Source organism: Nyctereutes procyonoides, unplaced genomic scaffold (assembly GCF_905146905.1).
Source record: "Nyctereutes procyonoides isolate TBG_1078 unplaced genomic scaffold, NYPRO_anot_genome, whole genome shotgun sequence".
Taxonomy (NCBI): domain Eukaryota; kingdom Metazoa; phylum Chordata; class Mammalia; order Carnivora; family Canidae; genus Nyctereutes; species Nyctereutes procyonoides.
The window spans coordinates 45,198,088-45,220,657 of record NW_026575052.1 but is presented as its reverse complement, the minus strand read 5'-3'; the positions used below and the strand labels follow the sequence as shown (position 1 = coordinate 45,220,657).

At 43.1% G+C, this 22,570-nt stretch overlaps 1 protein-coding gene across 7 annotated transcripts in view; it reads left to right on the top strand.

Moving 5' to 3' along the window:
- The first annotated feature begins 380 nt into the window (after nucleotides 1-380).
- SH3RF2 (SH3 domain containing ring finger 2) overlaps nucleotides 381-22,570 on the top strand; it is a 132,354-nt gene continuing 110,164 nt past the window's right edge. For 4 of the 7 annotated variants that reach the window (XM_055331223.1, XM_055331216.1, XM_055331217.1 and 1 more), the window contains exons 1-2: nucleotides 381-511; nucleotides 1,656-2,139. In XM_055331223.1, the coding sequence (XP_055187198.1) occupies nucleotides 1,762-2,139 (378 nt within the window). In that variant the 5' untranslated portion in view covers nucleotides 381-511; nucleotides 1,656-1,761. Of the gene's footprint in view, nucleotides 512-1,351; nucleotides 1,435-1,528; nucleotides 2,140-22,570 lie in introns of those variants that run through there. The other 3 variants (XM_055331222.1, XM_055331221.1, XM_055331219.1) reach the window with 3 other exon arrangements.

The window sequence follows — 22,570 nt, the reverse complement described above, 5'->3', positions numbered from 1 at the left end:
ACTGACTGCTTTTCAAGGAGCAGTACTTTTTAGGTGGCGGGCTTATCTCTGTTATAGCTACCGTTAATATGTTTGACCTTTTCAGCAAATCCTTATAAAGGTTTAAAATACACACAGTCACCTTGGCATGTTTATAAACCGAGTATGTTTCAACTTCTGGGATAGGAGACAAAATGAGAAAAGTGAAAATATCAACTGCAAATATTTAGCCTTAGGGGCTGGCTTATATTTTGTCCCTTCTAATCTTTTCCCAGAAATCAACTCAGTTACACAAAGGAACGATGGGCAGCAGAGGGTGAACTCCCGAGAAAAGCGCTGCTGCCTGCCAGGCAGTGAAAGCGTTAACAGGGCTGAGTAAGGCGATCCTTGAAATGAGTAAGACTCAGAGTTGTTAAAGTTTTCAAAGCACGGCAGCGGCTCTTGGGGAAAAGGAAGCGAGTTGGAGGGAGCCTGGCCAGCCGAGGATGGAGGATCGCGCTCAGCTGAACTCAGCTGGGGTTCTGTGCTCAAGGTTAGTGCCCCCCACACACATATCTCCCCAGAACTGACACCTTGGGAGAGTTGTCTCAGGAAGGCAAGGTGCCCTCTCTCCTCCTGGTGTGTCATGTCTGCTTTGCTTACTGGCGGGCCACCCGTCCTTGGGCTGAACCTCCCAAACCTCCGGGGCTGCTGTGCACAATTTTGGCACTTGTGAGGGACAGGTGACCTCCTCTTCCTGGGAGACCTCTTTCAACTGGACACTTCTTTTCAGACGTCTAAAAGGAAACTTTCTGGAATAAGGATGTTTTCAGACCACACACACACACACACACTCACACCTGTATACATTGCTCCATCTTGATTTTTGTTGGTTGTGACCACAATCCAGAATTGGGATCTGTTTCAGATGAAACTGAGAACACTTGTCAAAGTAACTAAACAGGCTGTGTGACTTCACCCTGTGGGAGGAATCTTGTCTCTGAGGCTAGAATAATCAGGGAAGAAAAGGAAGGAGAGAAGGGGGGAGAAAAGAAGGAAGAAAGGGATGGAGGGAGGGACGAAAGGAGAGAAGGAGGGGGGAAAAAAGCTTCCAAGCATCCTGGCCTGTGGTTAAGGCAAACAATTTTTGAAAATGTGTTTCTTATAGAACTTTTTCTCATATGTTGCTAGAACAAACTAATGGGGGAAGATGCATAATGAAGGAGCTAATCCTACATCTGCATGAGATTCAGATAAACTTGTCTATATAAACTTGTCTGTGCTGCAGATAACAGATAAACCTAGGGGAAGAAGGAGGACTAGATGACTTCACAGAAATTGCATTTTGGAGGGGCCCTTGATGTCAGAACTGAAACTGATTGTCTGGTGGGGAAAAGAACCCCCTTTGAGCCCTCAGGCCACCTCAACCAGCCAGTTTTGTCTCCTTGCTCTTGCTTCCACACAGAGAAGCAATGAGTAAGTAGTCAGTCACCATGGAGAATGCTCCCTGAGATCCTCCAGCAGGCAGGAGTTGAGCCTCATACCTGCTAGCACTGAATCAGAATGAGTCATTTGAAACTTGGGTGCTGGAACAAAGTACTTGCAAACTGCCTTATGAGACACTGCCTCCATGTAGGTGGGATATACCTCTCAGAGCAGTCCCATTTTCTTCATCTCTTCCTTTCTCATTCACACAGGCAGGAATTCTGACACTCCCAAGAGACTGGATCTGCCTCCTTGGCTCAGCTCACCCTACCATGCAGAATTTGCCCCTCCAGATCAGGATTGGAGTTTTAAAATAAAATGGATGATTTGACGTTACTTGATCTTCTGGAGTGCCCCGTGTGCTTTGAAAAGCTCGACGTCACAGCTAAAGTCCTCCCTTGCCAGCACACCTTCTGCAAACCATGTCTCCAGAGGATTTTCAAGGCCCACAAGGAGCTGAGGTGCCCCGAATGCAGGACCCTGGTGTTTTGCAGCATCGAGGCTCTGCCAGCCAACCTGCTGCTCGTGCGTCTTCTAGATGGTGTGCGCTCAGGGCAGAGCTCTGGAAGAGGGGGCTCCTTCCGCAGGCCTGGTGTGCTGACCTCGCAGGACAGCAGGAAAAGCGGGACTAACCCCAGAGGTCTGCAGTCCAGCCCTTTCCGACTGGTGCCTAATATCAGAATCCACATGGATGGGGTAAGAAAGATCTTATTTGTTCGTATTGTGTCCCTTTGGAGGTTGGATTTGTGTATACCAGCAGCTAGGAATTATCTTCCTGTAGTTACATTTCAATGAATGCTGCCAGTGATTCCCCAGAGAGAAGCTTCTATGGGCAGGGATCATTTTACTGAAACTTGGTGGAATCCTGAGCCTATCTTATCCATCCAGAAATTCTTAGAATTGTTGAGGTCTCCCCATGCTGCTTGTCTAGAAGGTACTAGCACAAAGAAAGCCTTCGTGATTATTTTTCACCTTTCACTTCTGCTATTTGAGGCCAAAACCAGTGCACAGGAAATGTGCAGAGGAGGGGGAAAAAGAGAAAACAAATCCAGCTGCTTTTTGCTTTTGAGATCTTTGAGAAGTTAAATGTCAGGTTTTGTTTTAATTTTACCCAACTCCATCTTCCCACCTCCAGTCCTGAAGCGCTATTATGACAGTGCTCATTCATGATCTGTTCGAAGTTATCAAGATACTTGAACACCCAAAGACTGTGCAGGAGGAAAGCATATCTGTGGGTGGACTGATTGATAGGAAGGCTGGGCTGTGAAGTACAACACGTGTGTACAGGAGCCCTGCAGATGTCTAACTCTACAAAATGAATCAAACATACATAAAATGCACCTCGGTGGCTGCCATAACCATAAAGGCCCGGCAGTGGTGCACAGGAGATCATAGGAATTCTTTTGGTGTTTGGATAACGCGAATCATTCTATCCAGCCATGCGATTGGATCCTGAGGACTCTATCTGACCTTGCTGCAAGCCTTTTGTGGGAAGCTGTGTTAAGGACACATCTTGAGAGGAGGGACGCAGTCCTTGTGAGTCCAGCAGGATTATGTGCACTGTCACCCCAGGAGTCAGTGTATCAGAACAGACACAGAAAGCTGTGACCTGGGTTACTGGCATACTTAGAAAGTCAAGGCTGCCTTCTGTGAAGTCTTACCTAAAGTGAACAGCTTTTTTTTTTTTTTACATTATTCTTTTTAATTAATTTATTTTTTAATAAATTTATTTTTTATTGGTGTTCAATTTACCAACATACAGAATAACACCCAGTGCTCATCCCGTCAAGTGCCCCCATCAGTGCCCGTCACCCATTCACCCCCACCCCCCGCCTTCCTCCCCTTCCACCACCCCTAGTTTGTTTCCCAGAGTTAGGAGTCTTTATGTTCTGTCTCCCTTTCTGATATTTCCCACACATTTCTTCTCCCTTCCCTTCTAATCCTTTTCACTATTATTTATATTCCCCAAATGAATGAGAACATACACTGTTTGTCCTTCTCTGATTGACTTCCTTCACTCAGCATAATACCCTCCAGTTCCACCCACGTTGAAGCAAATGGTGGGTATTTGTCGTTTCTAATGGCTGAGTAATATTCCATTGTATACATAAACCACATCTTCTTTATCCATTCATCTGTCGATGGACACCGAGGCTCCTTCCACAGTTTGGCTATTGTGGACATTACTGCTAGAAACATCGGGGTGCAGGTGTCCCTGCGTTTCATTGCATCTGAATCTTTGGGGTAAATCCCCAACAGTGCAATTGATGGGTCGTAGGGCAGGTCTATTTTTAACTCTTTGAGGAACCTCCACACAGTTTTCCAGAATGGCTGCACCAGTTCACATTCCCACCAACAGTGCAAGAGGGTTCCCTTTTCTCCGCATCCTCTCCAACATTTGTTGTTTCCTGCCTTGTTAATTTTCCCCATTCTCACTGGTGTGAGGTGGTATCTCATTGTGGTTTTGATTTGTATTTCCCTGATGGCAAGTGATGCAGAGCATTTTCTCATGTGCATGTTGGCCATGTCTATGTCTTCCTCTGTGAGATTTCTGTTCATGTCTTTTGCCCATTTCATGATTAGATTGTTTGTTTCTTTGGTGTTGAACAGCTTTAAATCTAACAGCAGAATCCCCCCAACTCCGTTGTGAAGAGTAACAGTGGGTGGGAGGGTCTTCGCAGATTCCTTCCGGCACTGGAGAATAGGCTTATGATGTGCAGTCAGGACACTTTTCTAAAATACTCCTTTCAGCGGCTCACCTCCTTCTGTTCCCTACATCTCCAAGCTGCCCATGTAGTAGGGGAATGTGTCAAAAATGTGAGCGGGAAGCAGTGGGCATTGGTGTGATTTCTTCACTGCAGACTTTTTATTGCCATTGTGCTTGTATGTGTGACTGCATTCCTGAAAAGGGCTTGGTGCCCTTCTTGCAGGCTTCCTGTTAGCCCAAGGTCTAGTCATCAATCAGAATCCACAGGCCTGGAAAAGGCAGGGTGGGGGTAGGGCACTAAACTTCTCTCAGGTGCCTTGTTTGTAGAGAATAGGGCTCTATCTGAGGTCAGCAAATCCTCTGAATTTCTAAGACCCAACAACCTCTCCCCTCCCCCCACCCAGCAAAGTCTGACTTGCCTCCTGGTGGAGTATCTTCCCTCACTAGGAAAGTGTCGCCAGACTGGGAGGAAGGAAGTCTCTGACATCTTCGAATATTTTTGTTCAGGTTTTTATCTTTTTTTTAATGTGGCCAGGTTAAGAAAAGGTAGCAAGGAATGTATCCACGGTGACCGAGGTTTTGAACTGTGGAAGATTCCCAGGCCCCTCCTGGCATAGGGAGCTGTGGGACTGAGAGGTGGTAATATGTAAGAGACAGCTGGTAAGATACTGCATGTCCCTGGAACTCTTTCCCAAGGACCTGTAACATCAGACAAAGGTGCCAGTGACGGGGTTGTGCCCATCATCTGAGCCACACTGGACCAAGTCCTTGTCTGGGGGCTGGAACACAGAAGTAGGCTGTTGAAGGCTACTGCTTTCAGGCAGCCCATGCCTTAGTAAAGATATTCTGCAAGAGAACAGAATTGGCAGTCTCCACCAGCCACCCCCGTTCCCGTCATTTTCTGAGCCATCCTGACTTGAAGTGGTTCATCTCACCCCTTTGTTTCTCTCAATGGGGCTATGAACAAACCTGTTTCTGGATGTAAATATGCCTGTCATTCTGTAGCATGTCTGCTCCCAAAAATGTAGCTATCTCTTCTGCAAGGGCAAAAGCAGGCATACATCCCTCAGTTAAGAGAACTGAGTATTGTCTGGGATGCCACATTGTCCTGCGAATCAGAGCACGTACTTACATCCTCAGTCAAATCCTCACCAAGTTACTTGCCCTCCCTGCCTCCTCAGTTTACCCAGTTTAGTCAACAGTTAATAATTCTTGCTACCCCTTCCCTCCAGGATAGTGTGAAAATTATCTTTGTAACATACGCTTATTGCCTTAGAAAACACATGCCCTGTAAATGCATAGCATCATCATTATCATTCATTGAAACCTGCTGTATGACTTGGGACAAGCCACTTAAGTTTGCTGGGTCTCAATTTAAAATTCTATAAAATCGGAAAATGTATTATAAAAACAGAGAACCATTGTGAGGCTTAACTAATTAGTGTTTACATAACACTTTGAGATTCTTAGATGAAAGGCATTTGGAAGATCATTATCATAGTAAACATTATTATTGACTGTTTATTGTACCCTGCCATGCATGAGGAATTCCAAAAAAAAAAACACAGAAGTGATAGTCCTCTCGCAGGAGAGTGTAATAGGTATTATTATTGAACTGGAGTCTGTGATGAGTCCAGCCCAGGATGATACTAAGTATAAAGTACTCCCCAAAGAGGGCATAAATAACCTGTTGTTGCAGGGTACCATTTTGTAAAACACCTCTTCCCGAGGACACGATGTTAACCTGACACTCTGAAAGAGTTCCTGCCTATGGGTTTGTAAAGCCTGAAGTCTGTTCTGCTCACCTAGGTTCTTTTAATAAATGAGCTCTCCAGCTTTTTTGTTGGCTCAAAGAGGCCTGGTGCTTCTCGTGCTAGCCAGTGTGCCAAGGTGGAACCGACAGTCACACTTCATGGTGCCAGGCCAAGAGAGAAAAATACAGTCCATTGTGCCTACCTCTCCAAAACCCTCCCAAGCCTATTGGTAAAAAGAAAACTTGAGAAATGGCTGGAGGTTTCTACAGCATTTAATTATTTCAAACCAACAGGTAAGATCAACAGACTCTTGGACAGCCCCTGGCAGTGCAAACCCCACTGGTTCTTATTGCTTTCTTCATGCGGCAGTCAGGCCAAAGGAACTTTGCAAGCCTTCAGGAATATTACAGGCTCCTGAATAATTGATCTCTCTTCCTCCCCACAATGTGAATTTTTAGAAATATTTCTGAATTAAGACAGGTAGGAAAGTAGTGAAATTTGCAAGCTTAGGTTTGAAAAATATAAGAATTTAAATCCTGCTACAGCTGCTCAGTAGTCGTATACTTTGTGTGAGTTCCTTAAACCTGGGGGCCTCAATTCCCCATCCATGAACTGGAGATAATAGTAGTTACCTACGTCAGAGAGTTGTTGGGAGAAATAAATGAGATGATTCATGTCAGTTAGCTCTTAGCACGGCGACTGGCTCATACTTAGTGCTCAGTAAATGTTAGCTGGTATTGTTATTGAAGTGACTCAGTACTTTTCACTCTAAATTGCACGTCCTCCTTGACCTGCTTGTTGATGGAGTGTCATCCAAAGATGGTCCCTAGTACCCTGATTTCTGGACTGTTTGATTTTTCTCCACATGATCAATGGCTATGATTCAGATGCATGATTCTTCCCAGCTTGCACTGCCCTGGCAGCCCACTTCCAAGACCCCTAAGGAGCTAGGAGCTGATTCCAGAAGAAAACTTGCTAGCAACTTTCACTTCCCCAAGTAACAAGCCCAAATGAACACCTTTTTGGAGGCGAGAAGCTTCCACTTCCCAGTGTCTCTGATTTTTCCCTAACTTCTCTAGTTCTCCTGTCTCCTGTCTCTCTATTCCCAACACAAATGTCTCTGCCCTGGGTGTTGCAAGGCCAGACTTTCTCCCTTCTTTGTTACACATCATGCTAACCACACACATTTCTGTCTCGCTTGCCCCAGCTTAGCAAGAACACACCTGCCGCCTTCAGCACACAGACCAGGTGGCTGTGTCCTAGAAACTTCTTCAGCTGGTGTTGCAAGCCCTTGAGGGGGAAGAAATCAGGTCAGAAAACACACAAGAGAATTGAGGCTGAGTTGAAACCATAAGGTATCCAGCTCCTTTACTGCGTCTTAGCTGCTATGTCCTGTGACACAGAGGTTTCTGCTAAATTTGCAAGGGGGCTAAAGCTGTCTGAAACCCATGAAAACATCAATCAGGTGCCACCTGGGTCAGCAAGGACTACATGTGACAGGTGGAAGAAGACATAAAGACAGGAGCTGAGGTGGTGAAATCAGGAGACCTGATGGATCTCCACCTTCACACACATTCGCTTATCTTTCTAAAAACCATATGGCACCAAATTGGCTCTGCCCCCAACCTCTCTCTCTATCCGTCCTTCCTAGTTACAATCCCTTCCCTTTTATTGCTTACCGTGATGTTAAGAATATGTCATCAGATGGAGCTGGGTATATGCTGGGATTCATTTATTTGCCTTAGGCAGTTCACTTAACCTCTTTTACCCCAGTTCCATATTTGTGTAATGGAGACAATAATGGTGTGCATATATCATAAAGCTACTGTAAGATTAAAATGTGATAATGCATGTAAAAATCTGAATGCCTGGCACATCACAGATGCTGATAAATGTTAGCAACAGAAAAATAACAAAACAGCAACAGTAGAGGAGAAAGTCTGCTGGCATGGGATTTGAAATTCTTTGCACCCACACATAACCATGCAGAGACTTCCATTAAAAAAATGAAGCAAAGGGGATAGCGAAAGGAAAGGGAGTTTTATTTTTTTAAGATTTATTTATTTATGAGAGAGAGAGAGAGAGGCAGAGACACAGGAGGAGGGAGAAGCAGGCTCCATGCAGGGAGCCTGACATGGGACTCGATGCCGGGTCTCCAGGATCACACCCTGGGCTGAAGGCAAGCACCAAACCGCTGAGCCACCCAGGGATCCCTGGAAAGGGAGTTTTAAAAAGATAAGACTATAGTAATGGAAAATAATGGTTCTGAGTGTTTGCCAGAGATGATGGTGTGAGAGAGGATGTGACTAGAAAGGGATAGCATGATGGAGTTCTCTTGGGTGAAGGAACTCTTCTATACCCTGACAGTGATGGCAGTTATAGGAGTCCAGATATCTGTTAAAATTCATAGGCATATATACCAGGAGGAAAAAGAAAGTCTATTTTACTGTCTACTGATGTTTAAAATGTTTTTTAAAATGGAAAAGGGAGCTCTTGTACACTTCTTATCATCTCTGCCTGATTTCACCCAGTCTGAGTTCCTTTCATCTCTTCGTGTATTGAGTCAGTGCTGTTTTTGAGGAGGACTTGGCCATCATTTGAATCACCAGGGTAATTCCTGCAGCCGGGCTCCTCTCTGTTTTATGGAGCCAGCCTATTACCTCTTTCTATTTTCTCATCAGTTAAAGCTGTCTGGTTCAAGTGTGGACAAACACAGCAGCTCAGCGCCCATAGGGCAGCCGAGGCAGAGGGGTGGGGCAACAGGCTCTCGTGATGCAACCTCAGTTATCCACACAGAGCACTCCAGGCAGGTCACCTAAGGGATTAGCCAACACATATTTTTGTGTTGTTTTCCTTACCTCTTAGGAAAGGTTACCTGCCCACACATCCCTTCATAGGATAAAGAGAGATTACGAGAACGCAAGGGAGAATGCTTGTTCAGCCCTTTTACTCACAAAAAGCATCCTCATCTCTCCCATTACAGATGGCACTACATAGCTTTGGGCTGACCTGGGACCAGCTCAAATACAGCTCTCCTCACTTGCCTGGTCTTCTCCTTTTCTTTCTTCTCTCTCTCTCTCCCTCTCTCTCTCTCTCTAAATCATGCGTCTATATTAGAGCAGTCTTTCACAACATGTATTCAGCAACCTATGGATAGATAGATGGTCCTTAAAGCTCTGGAGTAAAACCCAAGCTTAAAACAGAGCTAAACATTTTTATTCTTTGTGACAGCACTTGTCAGAACTTTTAGCATGCTGGTGAAGTGTGAATCTCTGAGTGGTAAATTATAAGAAATGTTTCCCAGACTTCTTTGACAGTGGTGTGCCCCTCTCCTCCCTTTTATTAATACCTTAAATGATATTAATTGTCCACGTAACAAATTTGGGAAAATGTCTCATACTAATGCAAAGGCAGCTGAGCCAGCAAAGAGAACCCATATTGTAGTTAGAGACTACTGACTCATTCCAAGAAGAGTTTTAGGCAAGTTCTTGTCATTAGGAGATATTTTTGGAATACTGTTGGAAACTCACTATCACCACCCTCTGTAGTGTTTATTTAGCTCCTATCAGTGTCCAGCATTAAGCACTATGGGAACACAGCAAAGTTAAGATCCTCACTTATCCAGTGCTTACTGTCTAGTGGCAAAACCAACTAGTCAGTATACATGTATATACACGTATATATACATATATACATATATGTGTGATACACATACACACAGCATGCATATATCCCTGACTTAAAGATATTATCCATTTGAAGATATGTTATCATTTTAGTTATAGCACTTAAAGGAAAAAGGAAACAGTACTGTGTTAGGTGTTCACTGTAGGATACATCCAATTTTAGAAATGTTAAGATATGAAAAAAGGAGTGTCTGACTTACTGTCTGATTCCATTTATATAAAATTCTAGAAATGACAAAACTATATTATATAGTGACTTGGGGGAGGATGCAAATGTTTTATGTGATGGTGTATAGGTTTGTCTAAATTCACCAGACTCTACTCTTAAGAGTAGTGCATTTTTTTCTGTATAAATTATAACTCCATAAGGTCAGTTAAGGCAAAGAAGTCATAGACTCAAGAAATGATGATTTATTAAAATGTGAAGCAGTGAGGTAGTTCTGTTTGAGGGAAGTGAAGTTTGGCCAATCAAAAGAAACTTCCTAGAAAATATAGGTGTTTCAATGGTCAGGAAGGACATGGGGAGAGAGTGAAAAAGGAACATCTGTTCTGGGCACATGGGTGCTAAGAAAGACAGGACAGAATAGGGACATCTGGAGTAGAATCAAAGTTGGAGAAGAGAGAGAAAGAAACAGAAGCAGAAGAGACCAGGTGATGATACCTAACCTTAGACTGCCACTGGGAAGACATATGTCAGGCACTCTGTAGTATAGTCTCTCCACAGCCACACTGGTTCTGTGTCATCTCGTGGCCCATGAGCTGTGTCTCCCTAATGGATTCAGTACAGCCATACAATGTTCCAAGGGGATAACTGAACTTACTCAGCAAGTTAGGAGGAGTCTCCCCTTCACTGGCAGACAAAGCTCTTTTTTCCCATTGAAATGGTTGGGATGCCCGATAAGCCTAGCATGTAGGAATGCCAGCCAGTGCACACAAAGTAAGTGGTGGGACACAGGCAAGGAAAGACAGACAAGTCCATTTGTCATGAACAGCTTTCTGCAACTTGCATTTGTGTGTCATCCTCAGGGTCAAACGGCTCCAGATCCCCAGCTCAGAAGCCAAGACAGGACATTCAACATACTGGTCCTGAGTGCTTACTCTGTACCAGGCTCTGTCTTGAAAGCTCTCACCACTGCAACCCCATATCAGAGATGCTCATGGGCTCAGACTCCAGGACTCAAATAGTAGCTGAGTTCACCTCCAATTTCTGTCATTTCTCCAATCTTTTATCCAAGCACAAGGAGAATGGGTAACTTGTTTTGTCTCGCAATACTGGGTGCTCGGAGCACCCAGCCCACAGCCTGGTCCGTCTTAGGAACCCCCAAATACTTTGTGAATGAATGAATAAATAAATACAGCATGTCTATGGTTGGCTTCATGGAATCACGGAATAACTCTGATGATGCAAGAATGAATTCTTCCTGAATCAAGCCATTAGAGAGCTAGGTGAGGAATGAGCAGCACGTTATATTAGATGTAAAGTCATGCAGCAACTGAAATCTTCTAGATGTGAATCACCTTATTAAATACCTTTTTGGGTGACAGCACTCTCCAGACAGTGGGCCAAGCTCAAAACCACTGAGCCCAAGAATTGCTAACCCTAAGAACATAAGAAATGCCACTCCACATATGGCTACACTTTTAGGTCAGATATCACAAATTTTATGTGATCCTTTGATCTTAGGAGAAACATTATCTCGAGTTAATTGACATTTAGTCACAGGGCGACCAGTAACAGGAAAGGAAGAGGCTCTAAAAGAATTTGCCACTGGAGTTATGAGCTGAATTGACCTGAACTCCAACATGAAGGGAAGGCAGCCTTTTTTTTTTTTAAATAAATTTATTTTTTATTGGTGTTCAATTTGTCAACATACAGAATAACACCCAGTGCTCATCCTGTCAAGGGGAAGGCAGCATTTCAAGTAGGAGCATGGCCCTTGTACCCTTTGTGCTGCCAATTCTACGTCATATATATATATACAACTTCAGTCATTTTAGGTGTGCAGTTTAATGGCATTAATAGATTTACATTGTTGTGCAACCATCACCACTACTTGTCTCCAAAACTTTTCATCATTCCATACTGAAACTATACCAATTAAGCAATAACTCTCCATTGCCCTAAGTACATATGTGTGTTTGTGTGTGTGTATATATATTATATAATATATAACATATATATTTTAAAACTTCTTTCTGAATAAGAGGAATATGCTTTTTAGTATTGTTTTTAAAATATGTATTCAAATTTTCTGCTGCTTCTGGTCTTAGTCTTCTAATAAAATAAGTAAATAAGACTATACTGTTACTCAAGACAACAGCTCTCAATTCATGAACTGACTATGGCTTCTGGGCAAGTTACTGAGCGACTCCAAGCATCATCACTATAAAACAGAAATAGAAAGCTCACCCTCATCAAGTTATTGGGAGGATTTAACAAGGTGATACCTGGAAAGTGCTTAGCCAGGGTCTGGACAAAGTAAGCTCCTAGTAAAGGTGAACTCTTTTCTTGTACTCCCTTCTAAAGTACTACCACACTTACTGCATTTGGACAGCTATTTTACAACATTGTAGGCATGAAGTAACAGCAATCAGGGCCCTATTTGGAAGATAAATCAAGATACTTGGTTTAAAATTCTTGGCACAGGGCATGACATACAGTAAACCTGGTGACAATGAATATGAGGTATTGTTGTTATTTCCCATTCATTCAACAGACATATATAGAATGCTTTTTATGAATAAGATCCTTTGTTGGGGTGTAGTGATAAACAAAAATAAATATGGTCCTTGCTCTCAAAGGCTTATGGTCTTTTGAGAACACCGTGTAAACTAAAATTATGCTGTCATTAATAAATCTTCAAGGACTTACTGTAGGTCAGACACTGGGTGAAACACTTTTACTTAACAGAATTTCATGTAATGCTTTCTATAAGCCTCTGAAATGGGTGTACTATTGTTTCTACTTTCACATAAATTGTGAAAATTTTGAGATTTGTACTCAATATATGTTCATATGAGACAATAAAATGGGAGAAAACAGCTACAGACTAAAATTTACAACATCCAGTATTTGTGTTTGGGACAGTTATGGAGGTTGCAGATGATCTGATTCCTAATCACCTAAGCATTCACAGAAACCCATGATGCTGAGGATTGCAACCTTCCGAATTACTGAGAGACACATATATCGGGTGGTGAGTTCCAGCATCATTGTCCTGATGCTGCGGATGTTGGCCACTGTGCCTTTCAGCCACCATTCACATGTATAGCATAGAAAGCCAAGAGAAGAGGTGAGAGAAAAGATCTAGGATGCAGGAGCCTGCATTTTAACAGAAAGGACATGAACAGAACTTGGACCGTTCACTGTTACTCTTCCCTGAGAGGCTCATGGGAAACCTTTAGCCTAGGGATCAGGAGAAATAAGGCATGTACTCCTGGGGTGTCTGAAGCAGATCATCCTAGCCCAGGGGTTCAGCCAGACTGCCAGTATTAGAGAAGGCAAGAATTAAACTGTCCGCCAGTCAGGAAACTGGCCCATGTAGCCACTGCAATCTATCAATGTAGGTCTCAATGTAGCCTTCACTAGGAAGTCAGCCCTCTTTCCAAATCCTAATCTGGCCATATGTTCCTAGAGTCCCCAGAGTCCCTAGTGCTGTCCTCTGCATTCCACAGCATGCATCAGACGGTATAGTGTTTTCCACTCGCTACTCTTTCCCAATGCACTCTAAGCTCTATAAGGTTAAGGAAGTGTCTCATCTCCTCTGTACCTAGCAGACTGTCTGAAATGCAAACAGCATTCAGTAAAGATTTAATTATTGAATGCATGCTGTTTGCCATGTTGCAAGAAACTGCAGTTAGATTCAGCAGCTTCATGGCTGAAGAGCTCCTGGTGTCTTTCCCTGAGGCTAGATGGAAAGGGGATATATCAGCCATTTTGTCCCCAGGATCCTTTCCAGCCCCTGTCTTGTTGACAAAGGTGTTTCTTGATGGCAAGCCAGGTGTGTTAGGAATGGCACGTAGGTGCTTGCAGGGGATTCAGAGGTAATTGGGAGGTGAAAAAAAGTCAAACCAGAATGGAGCCAGATAGAACACCAACTGACTGACATGCCACAATCGTCTGAGCAAGTTGCACTGGTTTTGCAGAGTTAAGGATGATATCAGTGCACACACAGAAGTATTTTAATTGGTTGCCAAGGCGATGCAGCAGAATCAGTGGGCATGGGGCAGGAATAGAACTCTGCAGAGCTGTGTTCAGGAGGAGTGTTTGTGATATTAACAAGCTGCATGGATCTGAGAAAGGCAAGGCTGCACGAAATCTTATTTGGGACTTTTGCTTAATAAATAGGAATGGCAGAGATAAAGAGGGGCAGAAGAGAAAACCTCCCTTCCTGGCTCTCTGGAGAAGCAGGAGGGACAATATTCTGGATTTCAGATTTCTCCTTGGAGTGGTGAATTCCCATAAGTGAGGGAAATGCAAGGAGATTGGTTCCATGCCTGAAGGCAGTGGTAATAGGTGAATGAAAAATGGAAGGAGATGGCCCTGTTTTCTTCCTCCCTAGAGAGTATAGAAAAGATCCAGGATGCAGGGAGCTGCATTTTAACAGAAAGGACATTTCCCATCTCCTCCTTTTGTATTAGAAAAGAATTTCTGATTAAATATGTATCTTTTTATTTTTTTTGTTTTGTTTTCTGAAGATTTTGAAACACCAGGATTTTTTTTCATCATCATAAAATTTTGCGGTTGAGACATGTTCTGGGTTTCCTAGTTTCCCCATTCTAGTGGCTATGCCAAGGCCCAACGAATCAAGCAGACTTCATCCTATGGAGTGCTTATCCTGATTGCTTGGGCACAGAGGGAGAATCCAGGAAGGAGAAAAGCCAGAGAGAAGACAGACATGGTTATCAGTCAGCCCCTTAGCCAATGGCCATCATATAGTTCACATCAGGTGCCAGACACTCTGCAAAATAACCATGGTTTTCCTTGAAGCCCCCCAACAACCTCCCAACAACCAATCTACTTGCATTTCCCTCACTTATGGGAATTCACCACTCCAAGGAGAAATCTGAAATCCAGAATAGTGTCCCTCCTGCTTCTCCAGAGAGCCAAGAAGGGAGATTTTCTCTTCTGCCCCTCTTTTTCTCTGCCATTCCTGTTTATTAAGCAAAAGTCCCAAATAAGATTTCGTGCAGCCTTGCCTTTCTCAGTGGTATTTTCCCACTTTAGGAAAGTGGCTAGAAAGTGTCAGAACCAGGATATGAACCAGGTATGCCTGTGTCGCAAACACTGGGCTTTTAACCAGATCAGTCTAAGTGACCAAGACAAGCATGGTTGTTCTCGTGGAGCTCCGTGGAGCTTTGTACCATCTGCCATTGCTGGGTTGGTACCTGCTGGCACCAACAGTACCATTGTAATGTTGTTGATAAGCTTCCAGAGCATAATGTTATCTGTGGCCAACCCAGTTCCATGGTAATGACATGCTACATCTTTTTTGGTCTTTTTTTTTTTAATGATTTTATTTATTATTTGAGAAAAAGAGAGAGCATGAGTAGAGGGAGGGGCAGAGGGAAAAGCAGACTCCCTGCTGGCAGGGAGCCTGCCGAGGGGCTTGATCCCAGGCCCCTGAGATCATGACCTGAGCTGAAGACAGACTCTTAACTGACTGGGCCACCCAGGTGCCCCAATGACATGCTATGTCTTAACTGGGTGCCACTCAGTCAGAAATACAAGGTTTTAAGTAGTAGTAATGAGTTTTGGTAAATAGGGAAATGAGATGGAGGGGGGGATGGAATCAGAAAAGAGGGCAGAGAAGAGAAAGGCAGAAACAGTTTGCAGCTGTGATCTATACTGGGGCAACAGAAGCCAGGGAGGGAGAAGGAGGAAAGGAGGCAAGCTGATCAAGGGGCCAAACGCACATGGGCAGAATACTTGGGGAGATACGTTAGCAGGAGTACGATGAGCTCTGATCCAGAGCTGCTCTGCTTTGCCACAAAGTGTAAGCGGGGTCAGGATGAAATATTTATGCTCCGTTCCTTTTGGAAACCTGTCATCTGGACAGGCAAAATGGTCCATTATAAGTGGGGACAAATAGAGCCGGAAATTCAGGAAAGTCAGCTTCTAATCCTGCCTTAGCTGAAAACCAACCATGTGACATGAAATGTATCTGAGGAGTGCTTAATAGATGTTAGCAATTACTGCAGTTACAGGAAAAGTCCCAAATTCTCTGAACCTCAATATTCTAGCATCTCAAATTTAAAACTTGTCTTTTTTGTATTTTAACAGAACATACAAATGATACAGAAGAATTTGGATTTATGTTTTTAAGAAATAAAATATAAAGGTTTTCAGAAAAATAGGTACCAGTTTTGAGTCCTTACAGCTTCAAGGGACTGTGCTCAATATTTTACCTGCAAAAGCCTTTAAATCCACATAACAACACTGTTGTACAGATAAGAGAAACTGAGGCTCAGGAAAACTGAGTAGCTTGCCCAACGTTACTCGTGTAGACTGACTCCAAGCCCACATTCTTGACCATTCTTGACATTATGCTGGTTAATCATGCAGCAACAGTAGTTCTACCTCTCTTATGCAAAGAGTGTTTATAGCACATACCTTCTTTAGTGTATTAACGTGGCGTTTGTACATTTCTCCCAAGTCATTTTACCTTTGTAAATCTGGTCACTCCAAAACTACATAATACCAACCACATGTTCAGGAATTGAGTGAGTCTTCTAGTTCCTTTGTGTTCTAGAATCACATAGCTAAAAGAGATCTTAAATGTCCTCCAAGCCAGCCATCCACTTCTGTGCTTCAGTCCTCTCAGACTTGCCACATAACTGGTACGTTTAGATCTCCAGTGTGGGGGAGTTTTCTGTGCCTGAACACACTCTATTCCTTCCCTCTCTGGGCAGCAGTATTAGAAAAGTCTTCCTAGGACAGCCAGGTGGCTCAGCAGTTTAGCGCCACCTTCAGCCCAGGGCGTGATCCTGGAGACCCGGAATCGAGTCCCATGTCAGGCTCCCTGCGTGGAGCCTGCTTCTCCCTCTGCCTGTGTCTCTGCCTCTGTCTCTCTCCTCTCTGTGTATTTTCATGAATAAATAAATAAAATCTTTAAAAAAAAATAAGAAAAGTCTTCCTGAAATTTAGCCAACAAAACACACTTGTCCTTTCTTTCCATGAGTGACTACAGGTCTTTGAAGGCATCATAGAAGAGGTGCATTTTATTCTTATTTCTTATTTTCTCCAGGCTGAAATACTTCACTAAGTTCATTTGGTGAGCTGCTTATAAGTATTGTTAACCCAGGGGGTGAGATCAAGGAATAAGAGCAGGGGCTCTGAAGTTTAATAAACTATTTGTAATAGTTTATTAAAAATCCTAGTTCTACCTCTTGTTAGCTGTGTGACCTTAGGCAAGTCATTTGATCACCCTGAACCCTAATCTCTCCCTTTGAGGATAGGGTAACATATTACCTGCCACATACATTGATTCTGAGGATTCAGTGAGGTAGTACATGTGACACACTCGACTGCTCCATGAATGCATACTTAATACATGTGAATGATTTTTGTTATTCTTCCCTATTATTATTGCCAGTGTCTCTGCAAAGGTATTCATCTTTATGTCACTGAGAACGCCTGGTCCAGAGTCTAGTTGCTTTCTTTTTAAACCACACACAAATAAGCATAATAGAGGTTTGTCCTATAAAAGATCTCTGAAGTAACTCCACACTGGGTTTCAGGTGGCTTCAGGAAGACTTGCCACACTCCTGGAGAATCTCTCTTGAGATCTCTTCCTGATAAAGAACCTCTAGCTATAACAGACCTTGCTAAAACAACACTTTAACAGGAATGTTATTCTTGGAAACACCAGAGAAAATACCTTTTTTTTCTCTGAGTTTTGGAGGGCACGTTTAACATTTCTGTAGGTGCATGGTAGGCCACAGGTATAAAATAAATTTAAAAAAAGGAATAAATCCTGCATTGCTATAATAATATCACTAGTATTCAATCATTATATAAACATATATTGTTTACTACATATCAGACACTGAACTAGGCACTACAGTATAACCATAAATAAGATGACATATAATGTACACTCTCCTAGGATAAAAACTCCATGGTCTTAGTTGGGTTCCCCTCAGAATCAGACCCTGCCATGAAGATTCAGTGTTTACAGATTATTTGGGAGGTATAATGACATTGGCAGGAGAGTGGGGATATCATACAAAAGGAGGGATGGTGGCTAGTAAAGGTGTGTTATGAAGCTAGTTACCACAGAGGGTGACTGGAGCTTCATCCTATAGGAAAGCTCTGGGAAGCAGCTCAGAATTATCCTGGCCAAGAGGTGAAAGCTCTGGGGTATTTATACCCATATACCTGCCAGTCATTGGTTAAGAGCTGTCCTAAGAAGCAAAGTAGATTCTAGAAGCTCAAGGGAAGACTTCCTACAAAATTATAGGTGCTGGCTGTTGGAGGTGAGACTGGAGTACACAGAAACGGTAAAAAGATCTGAAAAAAATGTGGATAGAGTACCATCAGCATCATGCACACACACACAGTTACCAAAATAGTCACAAATTATGATGAGTTTGCTCTATACACTAACTCTATACAAAGGTTTGAAGCAGAGGATAAAATGGAAGGTTTCTGACCAGAGTAGTCAAAGAACGCCTTGCTAAGAGGAGGCATTTTTGCTAAGACCTGAAGGATGAGAGGAAGACAGTGGAGTGAAGAGCAGAAAATTGTGGTGCAGCTCTGGAGAACATCTTGTGCCCTGTTCCCAGAGGGCAGAAGGAGCTTAGAGTCTGGGGAACTGACTAGAGGACCCAGATCGTTGCAGGGGGGATGGGAAGGAAACAGTAAGGTGAGTAGTATGAGAAAAGACGGCAGGAAAAGTCTAGAGGGACCAAGGTGCCATGGTGATGAAAGGAGATTGAATCCTACTTGCAATGAGAAAGATCCAAGATGAGAGCTGACCTGCTTTTCAGTTTAATATATACTTGGGCTCCTCTGTGAGACATTAATATCTGGGGAACAAGGATGAAAGAAAAAGATCAAGTCTAGTCTTCTGGCTGGGTGGCCTGGACTAAGACGGTGGCAGTGATGGAGAGAAGTGGATGGATATGAGAGCAAATCTAGAAGCAGAAAAGGAGAACCTGCTGCAATTTGGACTTTCTGTGTCACTAATCTTCACTGTGCTAAGCACTTCCATTTAACTCTTGCAACTTCTACATGAGGTATTACCTACATCCCCATTTTACAGGTGGGAAGACTGAGGCTCAGGAAGATTAACTTGCTGAAGGTCACACCAAGAACAAGAGACAAAGGTAGATTTGGCCAAAGCCAATGCTCTTTTTTTTTTTTAATTTATTCATGATAGTCACACAGAGAGAGACAGAGAGGCAGAGACACAGGCAGAGGGAGAAGCAGGCTCCACGCAGGGAGCCCAACGTGGGACTCGATCCTGGGTCTCCAGGATCGCACCCCGGGCCAAAGGCAGGCGCCAAACCGCTGCGCCACCCAGGCATCCTGCAAAGCGAATGCTCTTAAGGAGCTCTCTTGTAGCATTAAAACAGAGAGGTGAGGATCAGCCACATGTCACCCTCTCTGAATGTGCACATCACTGTTCACTTCAACAGTTCATTTGCAGGATGTCTGTGGGGTAGAGAGAAAAATCACAGGCATTAAAACCAAAAGCCATGGGTTTGAATCCCAGCTCTTTCACTTGCTGACTTATCATTATAACTTTCTGGGCCTCAGTTTCCTTCCTAGTAAAGTCACAGAATACCTACTTCAAGTGATTGTTTCGAGATTAAATGGTATGTTGTAAAAGCTGAATCAATAAGGTGCCCCACCATCACTTCAGACCACCTCCCCAGGTGTCTCCAGCTGGGAGCAGAATTGAAACCAAATTAGGCTCCCAGCCTTGGAAGTTGGTTCAGGAGACTTAGAGGACTCTGGGACAAGTTCCTTCAAAGGACATCTCATCCAAGCAAATTCCTTCTATGACTGCCTGAGGCCTGACCCAGACTGGGTGCTTAATAAAGGCATTCCTAAATCAAGTTCATCTCAGGCTTTTTTGAAAAATACCACCTTATAAGGAATCATAAAGCATAGGTACTGAGATCTACAAAAGGCTGTAAAAAACATCTCAACCAATGTCTTACACAAATGTGGAGTCGAAGGCTTAACAAGAACAGACTTTCCAAGGCCACACATTTGGCCAGGGAACAGGCACAAGGACGAGGCTCCAGGTCTCCTGAGTCTGAGTCTGAGCACTTTGTGTTTTACCAAAGAACCTTGCATCTTCCCCAGACCATTGTAATTAGTTTACTGGGCTTGGGTCAGAGGCCTCCAAAGCAGATTTCAGCATAAAGAATATTTTTAGAAACATGAACACATTCAGATCATGTGTAGTGTTTTGCAACGTGGCCTCTTCAGGGCACTTTCAGACCTCTGGCGCCCAACTGCAATTTGGTCTGAGAAGCAAATAACCATTTACACAGTTTATGCCAATTTTGAGCCTCAAAAGGCAATTCCAAAGACTCAGGGGACAGCACAAGGGAGAAGCTAAAGAGAGACATAGACTAAAACTAAGTGGCAATGAAAACATGTTTTAGATAAAAAGCAAAAGGCCTGAAAATGGTAAGCATGGAATTGGCTGCAAGTGCCTCCAACATCATGGATATTGTTATCCAAAAGCATTTTTGTAGGCAACCATTTACCTCACTCCACGTATTTTGAGCTTGCTTTTTAACATTTTAAATTATTTCCAAAGAATAGAAAAGTGATTACTGGGTCACAGGAAATGAGTATTTTTGAGCCTCCCATATATAATATTAATTTGTTTTCATCTGTGTTTACAGAACACTTTGAATTGCAAGTCACAGAAAACCACCTCAGGCTAGCTCAAACAGTGGGAATTTGTTGTCGCAAAGAATGGCAACCTCAGGCCCTCTTAAGGACCCAGATTGTCCTTCAGATCACTCTCCTGTGTCTTGACTTCTCTTCTTTCTATGTATTGGCATCATTCACTCCAACTGCAAATGACATTTTCCATGATGAGCATCGAAGAAGGTGCATCTTCATGGGTTCTTAGTTACAAACAATAGGATCTACTACAAAAACAGATTTAAGAGACAGGATTCATAAAAAAGGATATGAAATAGTTCATGGATATTCTAGGAGAGCCGCAGCGCCTGATTTGAGGCCACTTTGCCAGGAAAATTGCCCCAAATGACCAAGTTCTGACTTCCAGGGCTTACCTCCCTGGCACTGAACACTGAGGCTTGCGTTGGCCCTGCTCCTACTGCTACAACTGGAGGCCAGTCACCATGGGTTTAGCAGACTCTGCCACCTTCTCAGAGTGGAGACCAGTCTACTCTGGGCTGTCTTTGTGTCACTAGTTCCCAATTTAAAATTCAAGTCCTATCTCTACAATTAAAGCCTAAATCCCAAGCCATATTGATAAAGCTGGCATTTGAACCTCTTAATTTTGAGGCAGTTTCTGCCGCCCACCAAGATTTATAATGTAGGCGAGTTCCCAAACATACAAAGGGGGTTCAGATACAGGGCATTCAAAAGAATCATGAATATGTACTGTAAGAAACACAACAACAGCTCAGATTTACAGAGTTCCAGTTCCACAATGCCAGGAAAGAAGGAAAGTCTCTTTCAGTACCACCTAGGTCAGTACCTGGCACTTAGTACACACCTGTCAGACTGAAGTGACCAAAGCTTTAACAAATAGGCCTGATTCTAAATCCTAAGACTCCGTTGTGTCTGATCCTGACAAGACTCAGATGGAATTAAAATCGTATGTCCTCATTTCCGTCTGTCTGAAAGATTTGTTCCCTGTACTTTGGTTTAAGATGGCCAGGTTGACCTACCTCACTTGGCCTGACGTTTATGGCTGTGCAGTTTCTTTTTCAGAGGTAGAGGGAAGGGACATAGTATTTCTGATCAATGGAAATCTGGCATTTTTACCAATGGAAGTCTCCTGAAATATATAATGAGATTCTTAGCCAGGACGAATATTAACAAAATGTAAAATTGCTATTGGCACTTAAAAATACATGAGCAGGGTCAAAACTGGGATCAGAACCCATAGGCAAGGCAGATGGCAAATACAAGTCTCAGTTTCATTGAAAACAGGGCAGGAAGTTAAAATGCAATCCCTCAAAGAGCTTTCACAGGTAGTGTGATATTTGATAGCAGCAAGCAACTGATGGAAATTTTTATACAGATGCTGAAATTAGCTTTGCTAATATATATTCCTGTGGTGAGCATCACCCAGCCTTGATTCTTGCAAAGTTGCCCATGGAGATAAAATGGAAGAGGACACACTGATACCATTTTTGAAGACAGGAGGATTTTTTAGGAGCCACTGCTCTCCTGCATCCATCCCCCCCCCTTTTTTAAAGAGTTTGGGGAAAAACCCTGAGGGGGTCATCTTTAGATGTCATCTGAATTCTCTCATTTCTCAGGAAAGCACATTCTTCCACTCATCTCCAGACTACTCCTGCCTCTTTCTGGCCTGGGGGAAGGGAGAGAGTCAAAGAGAGAGAACAGGGCAGGGCCATAGTGGATGAAGTATTTTAGGTGCAGATAGGGAACTATTTCAGGATTCTTTGGGGTGAAATGACTCAAATACCTAAAATATAGGAAATAATCATTGTGATTAGTGGTTAAAAGAATTTTTTTGCTTTAATATAAAAAAAAAGAAGTCTGGGCATCCACTTGGGGGCATGTACAGAGACAGTACACAGTGATGGTGTCACTTTAACTGAAGTTACTGACTTGCAGCTGTCAATATGGCAAAGAAGAAAAGTCGGCCAAGTCAGATGTGTTAACCTGAAGTGTCAATACTGTTTAGGCCAGTATATCCAAGGAAATTTCCTTTGCATCAACACAGTTTATCAGTTCCATGTATAAGGACCTTTTCAGTTGGAATTTGCAAAATTCCTTGCCAAATTAA